We start from the raw sequence: 20,795 nt of genomic DNA on the forward strand, positions 1-20,795 counted from the left end.
CATTTAATGATATTTAAGAAATAATTCCTTATAAAAGAAAGAAGATATATAAAATATCAAATTATACTCTTTTCATAGTATTCTTTAAGATATTATCCAGTTATTGAAAACGGGTAATTTTTGCAATAGCGAATTTATGAATATTTGATTATTTTTGAAAATATTGAATATCATTACTTTCAGAATTAAAAAAATTGTTTGAACATGAAGAAGAAAAAGTATTTTCATATAGTTTCAATTTTCAGAAAAATGTATTTTTCATAAAAATAAATCAGTGAGCAATATAGGTTAAAGAAAGGTCATTCATTTTTTCCAAAATCTCGATAAAAATGTTATATATAGATCAAAACATTAATCAATTTTTATTGTCGCTGTTCTTTTACAATTTTCCAAATTAAAATTCATAAATTTACACATTAATGAATAGGAAAATTTTAAGAACGTTGGATATTAACATCGACAACATGAAAGATGACCAAATAGATAATATTGTAGCTGCTCTGAAGCTTCATGCACCAGTTCTTGCAATGTTCACAAAGGGGACATCAAGAGACAAATTTGAAATTGCTTTTTCAAAAAATTTACAAATAAGTCGTCAGAATTCTCGAAAAGTTGCAAACACTTTATCAAACCGTTTGTTCTTTGATAATTTATAAATTGTTTGAAATTTTAAACGAATTTGCATTTTTCAGCAATTGCTACAGAAATGGATCTAAAAAGAATGAGCGATGATGTTAATAGATTTTTATCTGAAGTTTGAATTTTAATTTTGATCATTAATTCATCGTTCTCTTTTTCTGCAAACTAATTCAGTCGCAGACACAGATAAGAAAAGAAGTTGATCCAATAATTCAATGTTTAAATCAAAAACGAGAACCCTCCAAGGAAGAAGCTTAAAGAATTCTTTTTCTTTTTTTCCAAGCTATTTGTTGTTAATCAATTTCACTGTTTTATTGAAGCGTAAATTGATTTGAGGAAAGTTCATTTTTAGCATATTTTAAAACTGTATACATTATGCGAACACATTTTTATCAACCCATATTCACGTTCGCAACTTCATTAGTAGCTTGTTTCATGAAGAAAGCAGACGCAGAAGATCCGTTTGATTTTAGTATTTGTGTTGAAAATGAAGTAAAATACAATTTTTTCCTATAAATATGCTTTTATTTCGATTGCATCGCGTTAACTTAATATCATGCAAAAAATTCATTTTACAACGTTTAATGAATTAAAATATTCTTGTACATGTAATATATAATTTACGAATCGTTATTGCAACTGTGTAGGTTGGATTCATACGTTCTTATAACTCAAGAAGAGCAAAAAGACTCTCCTTTCGAGCCGTTACCCTCGGACCCTCTGACATTTTCCTGCTTTGACACCATCACTATAAACAATGAAACGTTTTGTTGCCATTGCTTTGCTGTGATTTGATTTTATTATATTTTCATTTTCAGTCATAATTGCCTGATTGTTGGTTATCTACGTGGATTACTTGTATATGATCTAAATACTCTCCCTGAACTTGATTGCTTGCTTTCTTTGAAAAACATTCCTACAAAGCTTGCACATGTTTGTTTTTATTTTGTATTTAACACTTTTTTATTAATTATTGAAAAAATATGAACATTCAGGTTATTCATCAACAATTAAACTATTTTCCAAGAGCATCAGCAAATGTATTTACAAAAAAGCAAAAGATGATGATTTCAGCGGCTCCTCTTATTGGTGTTGTGCTTCTTAACGACACAAATGTGTGACAGACTATTTTTCTGGATTTATTCTCCTTGTTAATTTTTAATTTAATCATTAATAAACATCATACAGGATTATTCTGTGAATGACTTGCTCATCATTTCATTAGAAAAGCATAAAATTGTTGGAATTCTTTCTTTTCCTTCAGAGATTGTTAGTCTGCATTGCAGTAGCGATTGGATGGCTGTGGTTTGATAATTAAGCAGTTTTTGTTTGATTGCATGTGTTAATTTGTAAAAAGATTTTTGCATAAATTGTGTTATTTTCAAGTTTTTCTTGTATAAAAAAATGTTGAATAATTTTCTTATCCATTTTTAATATTTACATATTTATTTATTTAATTATAATTTATTTATTAAAAATTTATTTATTTGCATATTCATTTTTTTTTTCTTAATTTGATTTATTATCATTTATCAGATTCTTTCTGATGAAATACACATAATCGACACACTTTCGTTCACAACAACCTGCATCCTTCAAACAACGCTGCTGACTCCACCCTCTTCACCAAGAAGCTCATCATCCACAACCTCCTCTTCCTCTTCCTCCTCTTCCTCATCCTCATCCTCATTCGCTGGCATTTCATCTGCTTGTAAGTCTTCACCAGAGCCAGCTGTGTCTGTGACGGGGCGTTGGCTGCTGTTTGCGACAGATCGTCCTCCTCTCTCTGTGAAAGTGACGAAGAGGTCTCAGTGTGTGTGTACGTGGGATGGAATGGATGGCAGCAGGGGAAGCTGGAAAAGCGAAAGAAATCAGATAAAGAGAGAAAGAAAGGAAAAGGAATCGCAAGAGACAAATGATGCAAAGGAAATAAAGGAATCGAATGAGAAAGGAGGTAAAACAGAAGATGTGAAGCACATAGAAGCAGAAGAGCCATCCAAATCTGCTGTGAGCGATGATTTATCTCAGTCAAATAAGACTTCAGCATGTTCTCGTGCCTCTCGTGGAACATCAAGAAAGACAGATTCAAATGAAAGCAGCTCAGAAAGAGAGGACAATAAAAAGACAACCAACTCCAAAAGACTTGAATCTTCATCAAAACAAAGTTCGGCTTCTTCGTCTCCACCATCTGCCTCGCTCACTGCGCTGGACTTGGCTCCTTCTCCTTCTCCTTCTCCCTCACCTTCTCCTTCTCCCCCGCCAAAGCGAGTGTTTGTGACTGTTCCCATAACAGTTGATGATTATTCATCATCGTCTTCTTCCTCTTCCTCTTCCTCTTCTTCTGCCTCTTCTGCTCTTCTTCGCATGGGCAGGGATTCTTTGGCTGCTGTTGGCGACTTCTCCCTTTCCTTACTCAATTCAACAGCCAGATGGATGAAGCGTCTGTCTCCCACACGCGACTATGCTTCTCCTACACGCGAAGTGGCTCATCTTCCATCTTCTTCTTCTTCTTCTTCTTCTTCTTCTCATTCTTCTTCTGGTTCTTTCTCCAAAACAACTTCTCCACCGTCGAATTATCCCTCTTTGCCTCCTCTGCCTCACAGACATCACAAACAAGACAATACAAATGAAGAAGGCAAAACATCAGCTCATTCAAACCACTCAAATCAATCCAAAGGAGAAATAGAAAGCTCTTCTTCTTCTTCTTCTTCTTCTTCTTCTTCCTTCTCTTCTCAACTCACTCCATTCTCCTTCTCCTCACTCACATCCACCCTCACCCAGCAGACGAAAGGGCTGGCAGAGGGACTCACTTCTGCCTGGAGGACTATAAGCGCATATCTTTCCAATCTCTCCGTCTCCTTCGCTGCCACTCCTCTTTCTTCTCTTCTGCCTTCTCCTTCTCCCTCTCGCTTTGTTCCTGCCATGCCTTCTTATTCAAAGACACTTTCTTTGCAGAATTCATCCCCTTTTCTTCATTCTATCTGTCTTTTCGATGTTGCTTCGTTGCGAATTCTTGCCTTTGATGCTGTTTCGCCTTCTCCCATCACTGCATTAGCTGTCAGCTCTCCATCTTGTTTATCTTCTGATTACAATTACCATTCTTCTTCTTCCTCTTCCTCTTTCTTTTCTTCTTCTTCTTCTTCTTCTTACTCTCCCTCTCATCTCTTTGAGCCATTCTCCTCTTCTCTCTTCCAGCAGACTCTGTCAGCTGCAGAATATCCTCTTCTCATCGCTGTCGCCCCGTCCGACGGCAAAAACGCATTCATCTTCACTCTGCACCCATCTCCCACTCAACTCTCTCCCTTTGCTGATGCCTCTGCTAACACTGATGCGAAATTCCATTCTTCATTCGCTTCTCATTCTATGTCTCCTTCTTTGACATCTTCTGAAAAGAAATCTGCCACATCACGTTCATCTGCTTCATCATCTTCTTACTCCTCCTCTTCTTCTTCCTCTTCTCCTTCTCCTTCTCCTTCTCCTGTCATTCAATCAGCTCGTCGTCGTGTCCCATCCTCAGCAGCACTTGCCCATTCCTTGTATCATCGCCCATTCGCCTTCAGACTCGTCCACATTCTCATCAGAGGCACCACACCTGCCCCAATCTCTTCATTTGCTTTCTCCACAACTCCTCTTCTGAATCTCCCTTCTTCTTCTTCTTCATTTATTTCTTCTTCATCAACTTTGTTGCCTTCTTCTTCATCTTCTTGTTCTTCTTCTTTGAATCCTTTTACCACTCCTTTACTATCTGCTACAAATAAAACACAATTTGACTCAATTTCAAATACATCTTCGATTGCTCCTTCATCTTATGGAACATCGTCCAATAGATTTCTTTCTTCTTCTCCTCCTTCTTCCTCTCCTTCTTATTCATCCATTTCTTCGGCTTTGTTCTCTTCGACCTCTCCAATAATTGCCCTGTGTTCTGATCATGGTACAATTCATCTGTTTTCTGCAGCTATTTCAGCAGCTGATGCACTTTACACAACAACTTCAGCATCATCTTCCTCTTCATCATCATCTTCCTCTTCCTCTTCCTCTTCCTCTTCCTCTTCCTCCTCAGCTGAAGCCCCTGTCAACCACCTCTCCTCCTCCTATCCTGCATCTTCCTCTTCTCCTTCCTTCATCTTTGCCTCTCCCCACATCATCCACGCCAAAGACACCCCTCTTCATCCACCCACTCCAATTGCTGCTGTCACTCGTTTGAAAGACAACACAAAGAAAGACAGCATCACGCCAATCTACGTGGCTATTGACACAACATCTTCTTCTTCTTCTTCGCTATCTTCGTTGTCATCATCTTCTTCTTCTTTAAATAAATCAACCAACAACGCAACAGAAATCGCCTCTCATCCAACCAGAAAGCGCTCGGCTTCAGCTTCTGCCTCTTCTTCTTCCTCTTCTTCTTCTTCGCCTTTTCTGACGCTTTCATCCATCACAACACACAATTCTCCTTCTGTTCTTCTTCTTCGTAGCAGAATCCACCCAACTGCCTTGTTTGTCTTCTCCATCACAAGATGGTCTCACACACTCAAACTGACCACACTCACTCACAAATCTTCGTTGAATCAGGGGAATTCGGGTGCTTCCACCTCTTCTTCTTCTTCTTCTTCTGTTGCATCATCATCATCTTCTTCTTCTTCTTCTTCTGATTTTGCTCATCATGTTAATTCAACTCCTCCACACTCAACGTCATTATCTCCTTCTTCTTTTTCTGCTTCTGCTTCTGCTTCTTCTATATATCCTCAATCAACTCCACTTTCTCCGTTTTCTCCAACTGCCTCTTCTTCTCCTGCTATTTCATTTGCATCTTTCTCTCCTTCGCCTTCTCCTTCTCTCTCTCCTTCTGCTAATTCTACTGCTTCATTCAATTCTTTTGGTTCATCTTCTCAAATCTCTAACACGCATCCAACTTCTTCCTCTTCTTCTTCATCCTCTTCTTCTTCCTTTTCTTCTTCCTCTTCTTCCTCTTCTTCTTCTTCCTCTTCCTCTTCAGTTATGGCGCCCTTTCAGAAGATGGCTGCATTGTTCAGAGGCTTTTCGTCTTCTCTTGTGGAAGAGACACTTGGCGTGTGGGATGTGTCAGCACTTCAGAAGAAGAGGAGAACAAAGCTGAAGATGGAGAGAATAACAGACGAAGAGGAAGAGGAAGAGGAAATGGAGCAGGAAAGCGAGGAAGAGCTGAAGGAAGAGGAGAAAAGGAATAAAAAGAGAGTGTTGAAGAAGAAAGAAGGAGATTTCAGAAAGGATAAAGAGGAAAGAGGAAGAAAGGAAAGAGAAGAAGAAGAAAGAGAAGAAAGTCGAAGAAGTTTGTTGGAAGAGAAATGGGTCAGAGAAGTAGATGCAATGACACACAGAGACATCGGATTTCCTATTTGGAGAGAGCCAAAATTCCATTTGTGGAAGTGGAAGAAAGAGGAGGAAGAGGAAGAACGAGAAAGAGAAGAAAAAGAAGAAAAAGAAAAAGAAGAAAGTGAAGAAAATAAGAAAGAGAAGAAGAAAGAAAAAAGTGGAGATGCTCAAACAGACTCGAGTGATATTAACAAATACATTGATTCAATTGATCAGAGCTGGGCAGGGCAGCACGCAGAGGAGATTGTTATGAAGGAGACGACGACAATTCATTTGGATAGGTTTGATTGGTTGTATTTGTGAATTAATCTCATTTTTTCATTTTATTATTTCTTTCTTTCTTTCTTTCTTTCTTTCTTTCTTTCTCTTTCAATTGCTTCTTCCACACAGCGGCGTCTCCTTCTTTGGAGACGGGCAGCTGGATGCGATTGTGATGGACTACACGCCTTTCTCTGCTCCTTCTCAGTCACTCCACTCTTATCCTGTTCTGATGCCTCAGACATTCTCCTATTCTTCCGCAATGGCACATCCTCCTTCTTTCTCCCACCAGTCTGATCCTTTCTCTCCTTCTGTAGAATCATTCGGGATTTTGGATTCGAAGCAAACAAGCCAATCTCCAATGACTGCAAACAAAACTAACCTGAACAACAACCAAGACACACCCCGTTCTCCTCTCTCGCCTTCCAGTTTCTACGCGCCTTTGCCAACAATCGCCTCTCCAAGTGAAAGTACTGCTGTGTCAGTGAATGAGTCTGGAAGTGTGCTTCAGACAGCAGCGCTGACAAACAAGCTCACAAATGAGATGGGAAGCGATGTTAAGCAGATGCTTCTGTCTCAAAATGAGCAAAAGGAGAAGGAGACTTTGCCACAGCGTCAGATGACTGAGGAAGAAATTGCAGCAGAAGAAAGCCAAAGAGCATTGAAATTCGCACTTCAGATGGCAATGCTGACGAATCTGAGTGGATTCGACGAGAAAGAGGAAGAAGAGGATGATGAATTGGAGAAAGAGGAAGATGATGATCTGGTGAAAGATGAGGATGATGAACTTCCAAAAGAAGAGGAAGAAGTCGACAAAGATAATAATAACGATAAACTTGATGAATCGGCTGAACATATGGACGAAGAATGTGTGAATTTATCGGAGGACAACCAAAAAGAAAGCGGGGAAGATGAAGCAAAAGAGGAGCCTTTATTATTGGAGAGTTCTTGCAGCACAAATATTTCTATTGAAAAATCAGAGTCGAATGAAGATGAACAAATTGACAGTCATACATCATTTTCTGAAAAAGTCGAAGAGAGCGACAAAATGGCTGATGCAAATGATTTGAATGTTGCAGAAACAAAATGTGATGTAAAAGAGCAAAATGCAAACATGAAAAAAGAAGTTACATTGTCTAAGCATCTTTCTCCTTCACCTTTATCTTCTCCAACCATACTTAATAGAGCCGATGCTATTCCTTTTGTCAATCAGCAGCAAACTTCAGAAGTGGTGCATATGAATGAAGCAACAATTGATGCTTCCGGAGTCAAAAATGAAAGTGTAAACTTTATGCAGCAAGAACCAAAAGTCTTTTCAGCGCAAATGCCATCAGATTTATCTGCTCAGTCAAAAGAGCAAAAGATAACTGAGCATACTGCAAATACACCCGTTTTTGCGGATGCTTCGTCTGACTCCCCTCAAATTGACACTGAAGATGAAGAAGTGACTGAAACAACTGAAGCAACAGAGACAACAGAGGCAACAGAAACTGATGAATATTCTTCTGCGAGCCCTTTGCTTTTTTCATCCGCTTCGTCAGCTTCTTCTGTTTCTACAGCTTCAACAACTATGTCTTCATCATCAAGTTCATCTCCATCTCCTTCCCTTTATTGCTATTCAACGCCTCCAAGCGTTGCACTAACCTCAAAAAAGAAGAGATCAAAAAGGAAACCGAAAAAATAATGATGAAATGCTATGTTTCTGATTGATGTTTTCATTTTCTATTTTGGGTCAAAGTTGTTTTTTTATTAGATTATAATTTTATAGTTGTTTAATTTTTTTTTTGACAGTTTATGTTCTTTTAACTCATTCATTTTTGGAAAAAAATAATTTTTTTTTTGAACTTTTTGAATTTTTACAATCATCTTTTGGTTTTCGTTATTTGTATTGTGTCTGTTTTGTTGTTTTAAACACGCTGAAGGATTTTTTTACTGTTTTATTTAAAAAAACAATAATTTGTTTTGAAGATTCTTTTATCATCATACGAATTATGTGAATGGATTTTTCAATAAGAAAAAGTGTTTTTCAGAAATATAGTTTTGTGATAAATGTTCTGTGGATGAGAATAATGACAATCATTTCAGTAAAAAAAATAAAAAAAGAAAAAGAAAAAAGGAATGAAAGAAGAAAGGAAGGAAGGAAGGTTAAAAGAAATTAGATAAAAGAAAAGAAAAGAAGAAAGAATACGACTGTCCTCACAGAAAATATTGACTGAAAAATCAAAGAAAATATTCAAAACTTGTATGTTGAGGTTTGCTAAGTTTGAAAATTCTTCAAATAAAGGAAAAGCAGAAACAAACCGCTTGATTTCTCTTGATTGCTGTCAATTATTCAAAATTTATTAATCAAAGCACCCATAACAGAAAACACAGAATAAAGAATTATTTTTCTTCGTTATTCTTTGCCAAAAATGTCAATACAACACAAAGTGGTATGAACATTAATATTTTGATGGCTGTTTTGAGTTTTTGTTGCGCTTAATTTTTCCGCCAAACATGCACATATTCAAATTGAATGCCAAAATGATTTGCTTTCTTGTCACAATGCTTTTTAAAGGTACAGGATACAGATAGCACTAAAAAGTTCAATAGTGCGTGCATTGTTGCATTGAAATTCATGATGAATCTTTTTCATTTATTCTTTATTTTTTATTATAGAATTGCTCAACGAATTGGGCAATGATTCAGCAGATGAGCAAAAACGGAAAATCGAAGAGATGAATTATGTGATGGAGGAGATTGGCAAAGAAAATTTTGAATCACTTTTAACAGGAGAAATGTTCAACAAAATAGATAAAATGATTGAAGAAGAGAAATTATCGATGGAAAATGCAATTTTATTGATGAAACACTTTGGATATTGGATAGAGAATAAAAATATATGGATTGATATCTTTGAAGAATCTTTATTGAATAAAAGATTTGAGAAGATGATTATTGAAGAAAATATGAAAAACGAAGAAAAAAACGAAAAGTTTCTTGTTGATCTTTGTGAATGTTATGTTTTTCATAGACATCATTTCTCATCTGAATTTCTTTCGATTTGCACTCGCTGTCTTGTAAAATATGCTTTGAGAAAAGAGGAAAAAGAGGAAAAAAGAAAAGAAGTTGAAATGGCTTTATTAGCTATAAATTCAATTCACTTATATCTTGTGTGAGAATTTCTGTTTTATTTTTTTGATATCAAAAATTATTCTTCCTTGTTTTTATGTTAGCTAATAGAGCAAGAAGTTTATATTAAGGAAATTACAGTATTCATCTGGCATCTTCAAGAGCTTTGCAGTATGGCACTGCTTGCCAATCAATCCACTTAGATATTTTTGAAAAACAGAATATACCATGAAAGAAGCTTGGAAGATGTTGCGGTGAATGAGTTGCATTTCGCAAAAGAGGTGGAAAAAGAATTGGAAGATCTGATAAGAAGTGTGGATTGTAAGAGAGAGAAAGAAGAGAAAGATGTGCATATTATCAGGAGATTGCTCAATGAGGTTTATGATTTCTTCGATTCAAGCATGTTGTGGAACGAAGAATTTGCTAAGCTCATCGGAAGCATAGTTCAAATATTTCGAGCATCAAGGGACAATTACGGAGAAATTTACCAGAAATGCATTTTTATATAAAAAACAGCCACATAAAGCAGATGCGTGAAAGTTGATGGCTTGCTGAAAGACAGAGCTGTTGATGCTGTTTTTGAGGAGATATATCGACCAAGGTTGAATGATATGATATTTAACAGCTTGATATTCTTTCGAAATGTTTCAATGCAATTGAAAGAAGAGTCGGATAAAGAAATAAAAGAGGTGAAAAGAATAGAGCTGAAAAGGAAAGAATTTGAAAAGATAAAGAAGAAAAATATGAAGACATTGTAATAAATTTTCGTATATTTTTTGATTTGATAAATAGAAAACGTTTATTTGCATCAAGAACGATTATTGAAGATTATTTTGTGAATGAATAAAAAAATGAAATCAATTTGGTTTTGAAACACACGTTTTTTATCTTCCTATTTTTCATTACAGTCAGTGCCAAAGCCGATCCTTGGTGCGAAACCCGAACCAAAAGAGAGAGAGAATGCGATCATTTTTCGAAGTTGTTTAATATTTCTTCAACAAAAAACAAAATATATTCAACTATTCGTTGAAAACCAGGTATTTGGCAACATATTTAGTAATTAACTAATGAAATAATAAACAAAGAATATGTATTTTGTGTTTGAATTATTATTGAAAAAATAAAATATAATTGATATGAAGCAATTCTTTAAAAGAAAATTTGAAATTAATTCGTCAAAATGGTCTGAAGACTGAAGTTAAATTCTGCAGTTGTATTTAGAGTAGTATGTTTCTCTAATGTGTTTCTCTTTCAAATTAAATAAAGGAGAAATTTCTCTGGGAGGGTGATCGAAATCTCTGTTTTCATTTTTTGAAGTTGATTTCACTTCTTTTTCATTGACTTTGACCATTTCAATCATTCTCTTTGCTTTTTTTCTCGAAAACTTTTTTTCCTTTGCTGGTTCTTTATTCAACATTTCATTAAGTTCTTGTCGACTATGTTTATTCTCACGTTTCTTTTCAGAAGATGAAGTTGGTTTTCCAATTTTCGCAAGCTGCTTTTGAAGAAAATGGAAATGCTCTTTTGTTGATTCAATTTGTTTCATTAGCTCTGATTCATCCATCTCATTTGCTCCTTCTGTTGGCTTTTCGTCAGTTGTATTTTCGTCGGTTGAATATTTTCTGTGATTAACGATCAACTTTGTAGGTTCTTTTGATATTTCAGAATCTTTTAGAGATGAATATTTTGAAGGTGTGAAGAAGGTAATTGTTTGTCGCTTTGAGGAGAATAATTCCAAAACAACTCTTCTCTTCAATCTCGCGATGAAACAGAAGTTTCAGAATTGCTTTTAAGATTCTGTATTGGTGATCCAGATATGCGATCCAAAACTGGGGCGGCAGCAACAGACCAAACTCCGCTTTTAATGAAAGCTGATTTGATTGTGGAAGGCATTGTTGCTGCAGCTACTGCTTCAGGGAGAATATCCGCAAGTGATGCTCTGTTTGAATGAATTGAAAACGGAGAAGGAATTTGAAACTTGTTATAAAGCGTTGTTTTCAAACGAGAGAAGATGCATGAATCACATGGTTGTTAAAGATGAGTCATGTTGTGAGGAAAGAATTTAATAATTATGTTGTGTTCCTCAGCAGATCTTGAAACAGAATCATCCGTATGAGTAATATGATTATCCATCAAAAACAGGGCTTTATGTGTAGTGGATGGTTTAACTTTGGACACGATCCATGAAATCCTGCTATTGATCATGACACTTCTAAAAATCTCTTCAGTCATCCATCCCGATGAGGAAGGAAGAACATCAATATCGAAAGATGAAAGTGAAGAAAAATCTTCGGGTAAACATTTTGTTGGCCAAAGAAGAAATTTTCTTGGAGAGGATTTATCCGCACATACACATAAGCACAACGTTGAATTTGGCACTTTCGGAGGAGCTGGAGAAGATGGAGGAATTTGATTTTTCAGGCAAGCAATCAGTTTACTTGGACTTTTATTCAAATTCAATGAGGTTTCATCAAAATTAAATATTTTTGAAGAATCAATGTGATTTTCGTTAATCACATTTGACAATTCTTCAAACCATTGTCTGACATTCTCTGGCGATTGAGCCGCAATTTTTGAAATGTCAGTTGGCCTTGAAATTGCAGCATGAATAATTTCACTTCTTTTTAATAACTTGAATGCATATTTTTCGTTTATTTTTCTTGGCTCGTTTTCATCTGTTGAATCCTTTTCGAGAATATCCACGCACTCATAAAAATGTGTATTTAAAAAAATGAAAAGTCAAAAACAAATAAAACCATGTTTTGAACGTCATGCACTCGAACAGTTTCCTGTTCTGACAACTTCACAAGAACTTGATTTTCTATTATTTCGAGCTGTGGCGAATTAATTGTTAAAGGATGCCCATCAACTCCAATATCCCTTCCTTCCTTTTGCGCTTTGATTCCCCTGAGCCAAGCTCCTTTGGATTTAAGTTTTTCATTTACGGCAGTTTGCCATTTCAGTGAATAATCATTTCGAATTGCAAATATTTTTTTCGTTGTTGAAGGAATGGAACGATATTTGCTGGATGCAAGTTCGCGATGAAGTTGAAGAGGAGAGAGATATGTTTTGTTGCTCATGTTATATGGGTCATGATCAAATTGAAAATCCCGATAACTGTTTTTCGTTACAACTTTTTGCATTACTTGATATATATCATCGTTTTTTGTGTCAATTTCTTTCAATAACTCAAATATGATCTCATTTTTTCCTTATATGAGAATTTAAAATGAAAATATTCGTTCTTTTCTATTTCATCAATCATTTCATTGACTTGTGATTTCATAATTGCCAAACATAGATTGATGATGATTATTGTGTTAATTTATCATGTTTTTATTTTTTGAAATGCATTGATGAGAATTTATTTTCAAAATTTTCGATATCAGCATATTTTAAAGGATCGGGTTTCGCACCAAGGATAGGCTTTGGCACTGACTGTATTTCATAAAATTGAAACAGGTTATTTTAAGATTTTTTTTCTTAATTAACGTTTTGCTAATGTCACCACGAGCTTTTGAAATCGAATATTTTCCTTATTCAAATTGCTTTTAATCTTTCCTTTTTTATATTTTTGGTTATTAAAGACTTAAGGAACTCTTTTTATTCAACAATTTTACAAATCTCACCTTTTGATATTCCACTGAAATAGTGTTATGTTAAGTAATAATTTCATATGATGCAAATTTGAAGCTTTTTTGGAAAAAAAAAACCACGATTTATTCCGAACTTTTTCTTCTTTCATTCCATGATAAGTCTTGGATTTGGATACAAAAAATATTTGCAAAAAAAACATTTATATGTTGATATATTTGAAGAAAAAGAGCAAAATAGATTATTAGTGCAAAATTTTGAAAGCTTCATATTTCGAACAAAATATTTTTTTGTGAATAAAATTACACTTCTTTTTTAAAAGACTTTTTAAATATCAAAAAATCTGTTAATTTGAATCAAACGACATTACTCACATTTTATCACCAAATTTGTATGAATGGTTGAAATGTGTAAAGAATACAATTAAAACTCAAAAGAAATACCGCGTGGAAATTCATTCCTCCCAACATATGTAATCCATTGACGATTGATCCAAATTATAGGAGTTGCAGAGTAAAAGCAAAAAGTTAAAATATAAATTCACCGTACAAGTTATATTATAAAAGAACATAAAAAAGAAAGTAAAGTTCAACTCGGAAATAATTTTATGTAATCAAAATCTTTAAAATAACACTGAAAGCGTGATAAAACTTTACAAAATGAATATTTATCACAAAAATCGAAAAGTGTTAAGGGCCAAAACTAAAAGTGGCTCAAAACAACAACTATAAAATAACAAATAACATTATGTACATTTTGCTTTACAAGAGAATTCAACGTTATACAAAAACACTGTTTAAAAAAAAAAAAGTTATTTGTACAGTTAACGAAAAGAAATTTGTAATTCACGAATCAGAGAGTAAAAATACATAAAACTCATTTACTTTTAATCACAAATAACAAAGCCGCATTTCTCTTGAAAAAGTTGAATCATTTTCCTTTTTGTATTTGATAAAGTTCATATTGGCACTCGAAATGCTTCGTCCGTTATTTCCTTGTCAAATTGCGGCCTGTAGCTCATTGTCCTGTGCTTAAGAAGCCCCACATCAAGTTCATCTCCTTCGTCAATGCCAACACCTCCCATGCTTTTCGTTCTCGTTAAAGTGCCCCTTCTTGAAACAGATAGTTGCCTGTGGGGCTTTAGCGCAGTTCGCACAAAGCACGTTTTACACGGAAGGTCAAACGACAATATCACCTCCAGCCACATCACAACCCCTCCAAAAATGCCCATAAGCCCCATCATCGTTGACATGATGTTCGCCAAAAACGCTCCCAACGATGCTCTGTCCTTGAACATCGTCAAAATCACGCTCGTCTCTTGCATCAGCTCCACATTCACATACAGCCCAAACACCGTGTTGATCTCGTCTTCAGATGCAGTTGTCCCTTCCTTGTATGTCGCCTTGATTGCTTGATATCCCATCATGCGCTTTCCTGTGTTATCTTCAAACACAGACGCTGATAGCTTGTACTCAAACACAGTCGCCTCGCCTCCTTTAAAAGGCCTCCCGTCCTTCGTCCGAGCCAGCAGCTCGATGGATGAGTCCGACTCGTTGAATGAATGCTCCTTCCCGTGCTGGATCCCACTGTCGATGTCCAAATCCGCCGTGATAGAGTTGGCGTAGCTGTCCAGGTTGTATGTCGCCAGTCTCACAGATGGGTGCTTTCCGTTGGACAGAAACACAAGTCGCACATTCTCGCCTTTCACTAACACCTCACAGTGCGACACCGGACGGATCATGGAATTGTCAGAAGGTGTCTGCCTGCAGCTGATAGACAATGGATCATCAGAGCCTGTGCAATCAAAAGAAAAAATACACAATAATAAGGAATAATGTAAAAAAATATTAAAATAAACATATTGTGAGATATGAAATGTAACACATTAAAATAAACACAACAATACCTACACGCTTCAAATTATTCACTTCGATGTGAAGCGATTTGTCGCACGGCTGCCAGTCTGTCTGCGTGTTGTGGTCTGCCAAGTTCGCAATGCAAAGACCTGCATAATCCTCCAGCTTTATCCGAACAGTTATATTGCGCGTGGTGATGTTGCTCATATCGATCGTTTGGTCCAGTACAGATGACACAATCGACTTCGTCTCCACTTTCCCATTCACAAAGTACTCCAAAATGACACTCCCTCCTGCCCCCGCTGCAAAGAACACAAAAATGATTGAGACAAACCCGCCTATACTTGTCTTCCGCACCGTCAGTGGTGCAGAAAGTGTCATTGGGTCCACCACCACTCGGTGCTTTGCAGAAAACAGATCCACTTTTGCAAGTAACACACGCGATGGGCAGCACACGCAAATAACTGCTGCCCCAACCCCTACAAATAGTGACACAACATACGCAACGGCTGTTGCTGTTCCTGCAAAACTGTCCTCTCCATAAAACCGCTCAGGCTGTTTGTCTGCATCTACTTCCCTTTGTACCATTGTTGAGTTCTGCGTCTTCGCCCCAATTGGACAGTACCTCCCTTCTTCGCACCGAATGCACGATGCCTGCCCTTCCAACGCCGAGTAAGTGCCAGCCGGGCAAGCAATGCAGTGGTATCCAGATGAACCTCCTTCATATGCATTGTATGATCCTCCAAAGCACTTGATACATTCCCCGCGAAGATTCCATTCTCGAAAGAACGAGCCTTTTGCACAAGGAATACATTCATCATCTTCGTCATCATCTTCTTCTTCATTTTGTGCTTCACCAACACTTTTAGCAGGTAGAAAAGCTCTTCTTTCGTTCTTCTTGTACTGGTGCTCCTGCTCTGAAATATCGCGCGTTCCTATCGAACAGCTGAATAATTTATGGTCCAAATGAAATATGTGCATTTCGTTATGAAACTGATTGTCAATAGGAGTTGAGTGTGAAAGCCTGTTTCCTCCAAAAAAATAGATCTTCCGCTTGAAATACTGTCCAGAAGCACCAAACACATACGGCATCTCCATCGACGGCTTGCCTCCTGTCATCGATCCCTCCGCTTTGTGCCTTGTAACACTTCCGTGCTGCAGATCTCGAACATTAACCATCTCAATTGAGTTTCTCACATAATCCTCTTCTGCTCCTCCTATCGCAATAAACTGCTTATCTCCTGGCACAATAGTTGCTCCTTTCTTTAGGGAAGCCCACACTTCACCTTCTTCGTTCTCAACAGGAATCGGCTTTGTGTAATATGCGCGGATAAGCTCATCGTCGTGCTTCACTCCGTACTCTGCAAAGTCCACATCAACAGCCAGCGGAATCAGCACCGCATCAATTTCCTTCACAACCTCTCCTTTCCCGTCGTACCCTCCTGCAATCGCCAACAACTCAGAGTCATTAGCTCCTATCTGGTGCACCGTGCGTTTCGTAATCACCGCTCTCTCTCGTCTTTTCAGCTCCCAAGGTGCAGACGGGCCTCCGAGCTGTGTCCCTGCAGCGCTTGCATTGAACTCCAGTTTGTCATATCCTTCTCCAGAAACCACAATCTTCGGCGAGTACCACAAGTTCATTTTCTTCCATTCATTCGTCAGTAGAGAATACCGCCACAACTCGTTTGTCACCGAAGAGTCGCTCAGCTTCCCTCCAAAATAGTACAAGCACCTTCCAACCATCACCCCTGTCGTCCCACATCGCCCAGAAGGCCGAAGATCAGTCGACGGATCTACCTTCTTCCACTCCTCATGAACAATCGAGTACTCCCACAAATCGTTTCCAATAGTTTTGCTCGTTCCTGCTGCATCGCCTTTTTCCCCTCCAAATATAAACAGCCTGCTCGCATGCTCAACAATACCAAAATTAGCAATCCCTGGTGGTTCAATTTCACCCTTGCTCTTGTGCTCCTTCCATTCCTGCTTCAAGTAATCAAATGAATAAAGATCATTCACTATAATCGGATAATTCCCCTTCCCTTCCCCCTCCTTCTTTCCTCCAAACACAAACATCCTCCCAAGCACACTCACAGAACCGTGACCTGTTCTCCCTGCTGGTACCTCTCGCACTCCTGATGACTCCACTTCGAACAATGCCCCCTTGTTCTCTGTATTCTTCCCCCAATTATGACGCTCTCCTCGCTCTATCCCTTCATTCAATGGTTTCTCCTGTTCGCTTTCGTTAACTTCCATGCGACCTTCCTCTGTTCCATTCACTGAAAATCCTCCTGCTATATTTTTATTCATCGTTTTTGCTTGTGTTTCTCCCTCTTTGAGAAGAACAGAAATTAGATTGTCAGACAAATGATCCTTCCCCATTCCTCCATAAACAAACAGCTTCACTCTCTCCTTCACTTCCCCTTTTTCAGTCACATTCACGCGTACAGCTATCATCCCTGCCTGCCTCCGCTCCCACCCAGCAAACTCCTCATTGCCATCTTCTTCTTCATGTTGCTTCACTTTCAGCTTTGAATACACGGCAGAGGCAGAATCATGCTGTTTTGTGGTTTGAGGAAATTGATAGCATGTGATAGAGGGAGAAGACGATCTAAAGTCAATTGCTAGCAAGTTTTCATGAAATGTGCGTGTATGCCCGCTGCTCTTTAACCCGCCATACAGATAAAGCACCCCATCCAGAGCACAGTAGCTGCATTCAATCCTTCCACCACAATATTCCTCGTACACTCTCGGTGCCGTCCAAGTCATTGAATTCGTGTCAAATTCGTATATCGTCAGATTTTCATCGCATTCCCTGTTTGCGCTTTCTCCCCCAACCACAAACAGCGATCCTCGCCAAAAAATCATTGCTCCATTCATCCGTCCAAAAGGAACATTCTGCAAATTTGTGCTTGTATCTTCAAACAATTGACGCCATTCCCGCTTCCTTACATCAAACTGCCAAACATCGTTAAGTGTTTTCTTCTCATTTTCTCCCCCAAAAATGTAAAACATCCCGTCTCCATCTGCTTCTCCATTGTAGCACCCAACACCTCCATATCTCCACGGGGGCACTTTTCCAACAATCTCCTCTCTCCAAGTATGCCGCGTGTAAGAAAATGAATGCATTGTTCCCATCAATCCGTCTTTTCCTTTCCCGCTCCATGCAAAAAACTGTGTGCTTGTTGAAAAATGCAAATACCCTACCAATCCCGGACAATAGTATTGCCCATTTTCACCTTCCAATTTCCAAAAAGAATTATTTTCCTCATAATTGTAACTGTATATGTCTGTTTCAACGCTTCTTTGTGTGTCTCTTCCATGAAATAAATAGAACTTGGCATCTGCACAATTATACGGTCTTGTCATAACCGGGAGAATTCTCGATGAAGGCGGTGAACCAAATTTTGGAAATGGTCGTGCAGATAAAACGAGATTGGCCTCGTGAACTTTCTTAGAAGCATCATCTGCTTCGACCATAACCAAATACACAATCAAAGTTAAAAATTGAAAGCACCTCATATATTCAACAAAAAGGTTTGCAAAAATATAGCTTCAGTGATCTTTCAATCCTTGTTCGTCTGCTTTCTTTTAAATTAATTGTTCAAAAAAAGACTCTTGCAATTATGGTTCATAACATCAAAAATAATTTTATTATTCATCGATTGCACTGTTAATTGTTTCGATAAAATACATAATTTTAACAAACAGAATTTATATAAATCTTTCATTTAAGCGCGTGTTTTAAGCAATCCGTGAAGCGAATTTTTGAAGTGAAAAAATATAGAAATGAAAAGATCTTTGAAATCGATTTAACGCAACAAAAATAATAAATTACTCTGTTTTCACCTTCTTATGTTTAACATTCGCAGCTTTCTTCCTGTCATCGCTTCCATTGGCTTCTTCAATGGTATTATCTTCATTTTTCATTGACTTTGCCTTCATGGCTTCTTCTTCCTTTTTAACTCTTTTCAACTTCCTCCTCATTCGATTTTCCATTTGTTTTTTCTGCTTTTTTTCGATCTTTTTCTGAAGGCTTTTCTTCACTCGCTTTCTGTTTATCGACCAGTACGAATATTCACCTTCTCCTTCGTCGCTTTCATCGTCTTCCAACATTCTCTTGATCTCTTTCTCTTTCTCTGCTTTCTTCTGAGCCTTCAATTTCTTCCTCTCTTCTTTCTCCTTCTTCAGTCTCCTTTCCTCGTCTGTCAGCTTCTCTTCTCTCTTTCTTTTTTCAGCCACCTCATTCTCATCCACACGAGGCGGGTGCTCAATCCCAAAGGAATGCGCAAGCGACACAAGAGAAGACAAAGACAAGGCAGGGAACAAAGCGAATAGAGATGTTGGAGCAATCGAATGCACTGGACGATACAATGGCGTGTCGGCTGTGTAAAGCAAAGGCTCGTCTGACTCTTCTGATGAGGTCTGAGAAGGACTTGTTGAAGAAGAAGAGGAGGAGGAGGAAGAAGAAGAACTAATAGAATCTATTTCTTGTTTTAAAACATCGTCTTCCTCTTTTTTCTCTTTCCTCTTTCTTTTTTTCTCATCAACCAGCTCTAATGAAGCAAGTAATTCTGCGTCTCCGCCATCGTCTTTCTTGACAATGTCTTTTTCTTTCTCTTCCTTCATTCTTTGCTCAGGTGGCACTTCTCTGCTGTTCCAATCCCGAATAAACGCACGATAAGCATGCTGACTAAGCACATACATTGGATACGAAGTGTTACACAGATTCAAAATTGCTCTTTGGTGTGGAAGAGCTTTAGGAAGCGTCGGATAGCGCACGGTAGAAGATACAACGTACTGGGAAGTACAAAGTCAGAGATAATAAACAAATGCACAGGAAATTCAACGAAAATAAATAAGGACAATTATGAATTATTGGTAAATAAATAAATATCATAAATTGGTTCATTAATTAAATTACAAAAGCAAACAGCTTTTTTTTGCTCTTCTTTATCTTCTGCTAAGGCAGGCATGTATATATCTTCTTCTTCAGCGATTACAAACATCAATGCATTCAATGACAATTTCTTACCACCAAGTTTTGAAAGCGCTGTGAGATGAATTGGTAAATTCTATCAGTTAAGCGAATATGAGAGAAAATATTGTAATAACAAATACAAAATTCGAAGCTTTTTTAAAAATAATTTAGAAATAATAGTTACAAACATTTGGTATCGAAGGAGTATCGTAAAATACAACCCAATTCACAATGTCCTTTCTCAGATTCGATAATCTGTTGCTAAGATCTGCAATTGCTGTTTCATCACAAATCAAAACATTTATTTGTGTTTTTGAAACTGATTTTGAAATCACTGAAGAAACTCCCTGTGCAGTATTGCTGAATGTGTATATGGCTTCATCTTTTTTTCTTTGAGATAAATGAGCGAAATATTGCGATATTGTTGGAGTGGAAGAAAGACTGAAATCGTCCGAATAAAATTTCAATATCTGTGCATAAAATGAAGCAGGAACGGAAGAACGAAAGATAAGAAGGCAAGATAAAGGTGTTTTTTCAGATGATCTCTTCATTTTGGCTTCTTGGGCAGCTAAAAATGTGACAAATGCTGAAAATCTATTTTCTAAACTCACAATAGTTACATTGAGATCAGGAAGCAACGATGATGTTACTTCTGCGTTTTCTCTTTTCTGAAATAAAAAAGCATTTATAATATATTTCGAAATACCAGCCAATAAAAATTCATAATTTAAAGAAGCAAGATCAATTCACAAAAGACAAATTTTTTTCGTGATTTAAAACATAATCTTAAAAAGATCGAAAAAGACAAGTTTACAAACAGGCTTTTTGAGATTGGATGCCTTCATTGTGAAATATTTTGGTATTTATGATCAATTCTGGATAAATTGATAAAATGTGTTCTTATGTTTGCCATGTGGCATGACAAAGAAGGAAAAGGAGTCTCCAATGACATCTCAAAAGATGAGTAATAACAATTTTGAAATGTCAAAAATTAAAAAAGTTCACATTAA

At 37.1% G+C, this 20,795-nt stretch overlaps 5 protein-coding genes across 5 annotated transcripts; 3 read left to right on the forward strand and 2 right to left on the reverse strand.

Moving 5' to 3' along the window:
- The first annotated feature begins 340 nt into the window (after window positions 1–340).
- On the forward strand, window positions 341–1,041 carry MONOS_455 (uncharacterized protein). Its single transcript, XM_067874632.1, has 3 exons — window positions 341–633; window positions 693–754; window positions 814–1,041. Exons 1-3 carry the CDS (start codon window positions 420–422, stop codon window positions 895–897), a joined length of 360 nt encoding a protein of 119 aa, XP_067733844.1. The 5' UTR covers window positions 341–419; the 3' UTR covers window positions 898–1,041.
- A 33-nt stretch (window positions 1,042–1,074) lies between these two features.
- On the forward strand, window positions 1,075–8,172 carry MONOS_456 (uncharacterized protein; the record flags this gene model as incomplete). The annotated part of the gene is made up of 7 exons (XM_067874643.1): window positions 1,075–1,100; window positions 1,287–1,403; window positions 1,458–1,572; window positions 1,635–1,754; window positions 1,828–1,944; window positions 2,176–6,269; window positions 6,379–8,172. 7 exons carry the CDS (start codon window positions 1,075–1,077, stop codon window positions 7,928–7,930), a joined length of 6,141 nt encoding a protein of 2,046 aa, XP_067733845.1. The 3' UTR covers window positions 7,931–8,172.
- A 485-nt stretch (window positions 8,173–8,657) lies between these two features.
- Window positions 8,658–9,560, forward strand: MONOS_17067 (uncharacterized protein; the record flags this gene model as incomplete). The annotated part of the gene is made up of 5 exons (XM_067869950.1): window positions 8,658–8,678; window positions 8,804–8,837; window positions 8,905–9,025; window positions 9,260–9,398; window positions 9,462–9,560. The coding sequence occupies 5 exons, from the start codon at window positions 8,658–8,660 to the stop codon at window positions 9,558–9,560; spliced, it is 414 nt and encodes a 137-aa protein (XP_067733846.1).
- Window positions 9,561–13,307: 3,747 nt separating this feature from the next.
- MONOS_457 (uncharacterized protein) lies at window positions 13,308–18,326 on the reverse strand (the record flags this gene model as incomplete). Its single annotated transcript, XM_067874654.1, has 2 exons — window positions 13,308–14,745; window positions 14,858–18,326. 2 exons carry the CDS (start codon window positions 18,324–18,326, stop codon window positions 13,910–13,912), a joined length of 4,305 nt encoding a protein of 1,434 aa, XP_067733847.1. The 3' UTR covers window positions 13,308–13,909.
- A 203-nt stretch (window positions 18,327–18,529) lies between these two features.
- Window positions 18,530–20,630, reverse strand: MONOS_458 (uncharacterized protein; the record flags this gene model as incomplete). Its single annotated transcript, XM_067874665.1, has 4 exons — window positions 18,530–19,604; window positions 19,739–19,879; window positions 19,974–20,453; window positions 20,604–20,630. The coding sequence occupies 4 exons, from the start codon at window positions 20,628–20,630 to the stop codon at window positions 18,639–18,641; spliced, it is 1,614 nt and encodes a 537-aa protein (XP_067733848.1). The 3' UTR covers window positions 18,530–18,638.
- Window positions 20,631–20,795: the final 165 nt, after the last annotated feature.

The sequence above is a fragment of the Monocercomonoides exilis genome (assembly GCF_001643675.1).
Source record: "Monocercomonoides exilis strain PA203 chromosome Unknown scaffold6-2077815, whole genome shotgun sequence".
Taxonomy (NCBI): Eukaryota; Preaxostyla; order Oxymonadida; family Polymastigidae; genus Monocercomonoides; species Monocercomonoides exilis.

Bases quoted from the DNA above. Each gene is read 5' to 3' on its own strand.
- MONOS_455 (XM_067874632.1), top strand. From the start codon at position 420: ATGAATAGGAAAATTTTAAGAACGTTGGATATTAACATCGACAACATG. The intron at 634-692 runs GTTTGTTCTTTG...TGCATTTTTCAG, and splicing joins TGCAAACACTTTATCAAACC to CAATTGCTACAGAAATGGAT. The intron at 755-813 runs GTTTGAATTTTA...AAACTAATTCAG, and splicing joins TTAATAGATTTTTATCTGAA to TCGCAGACACAGATAAGAAA.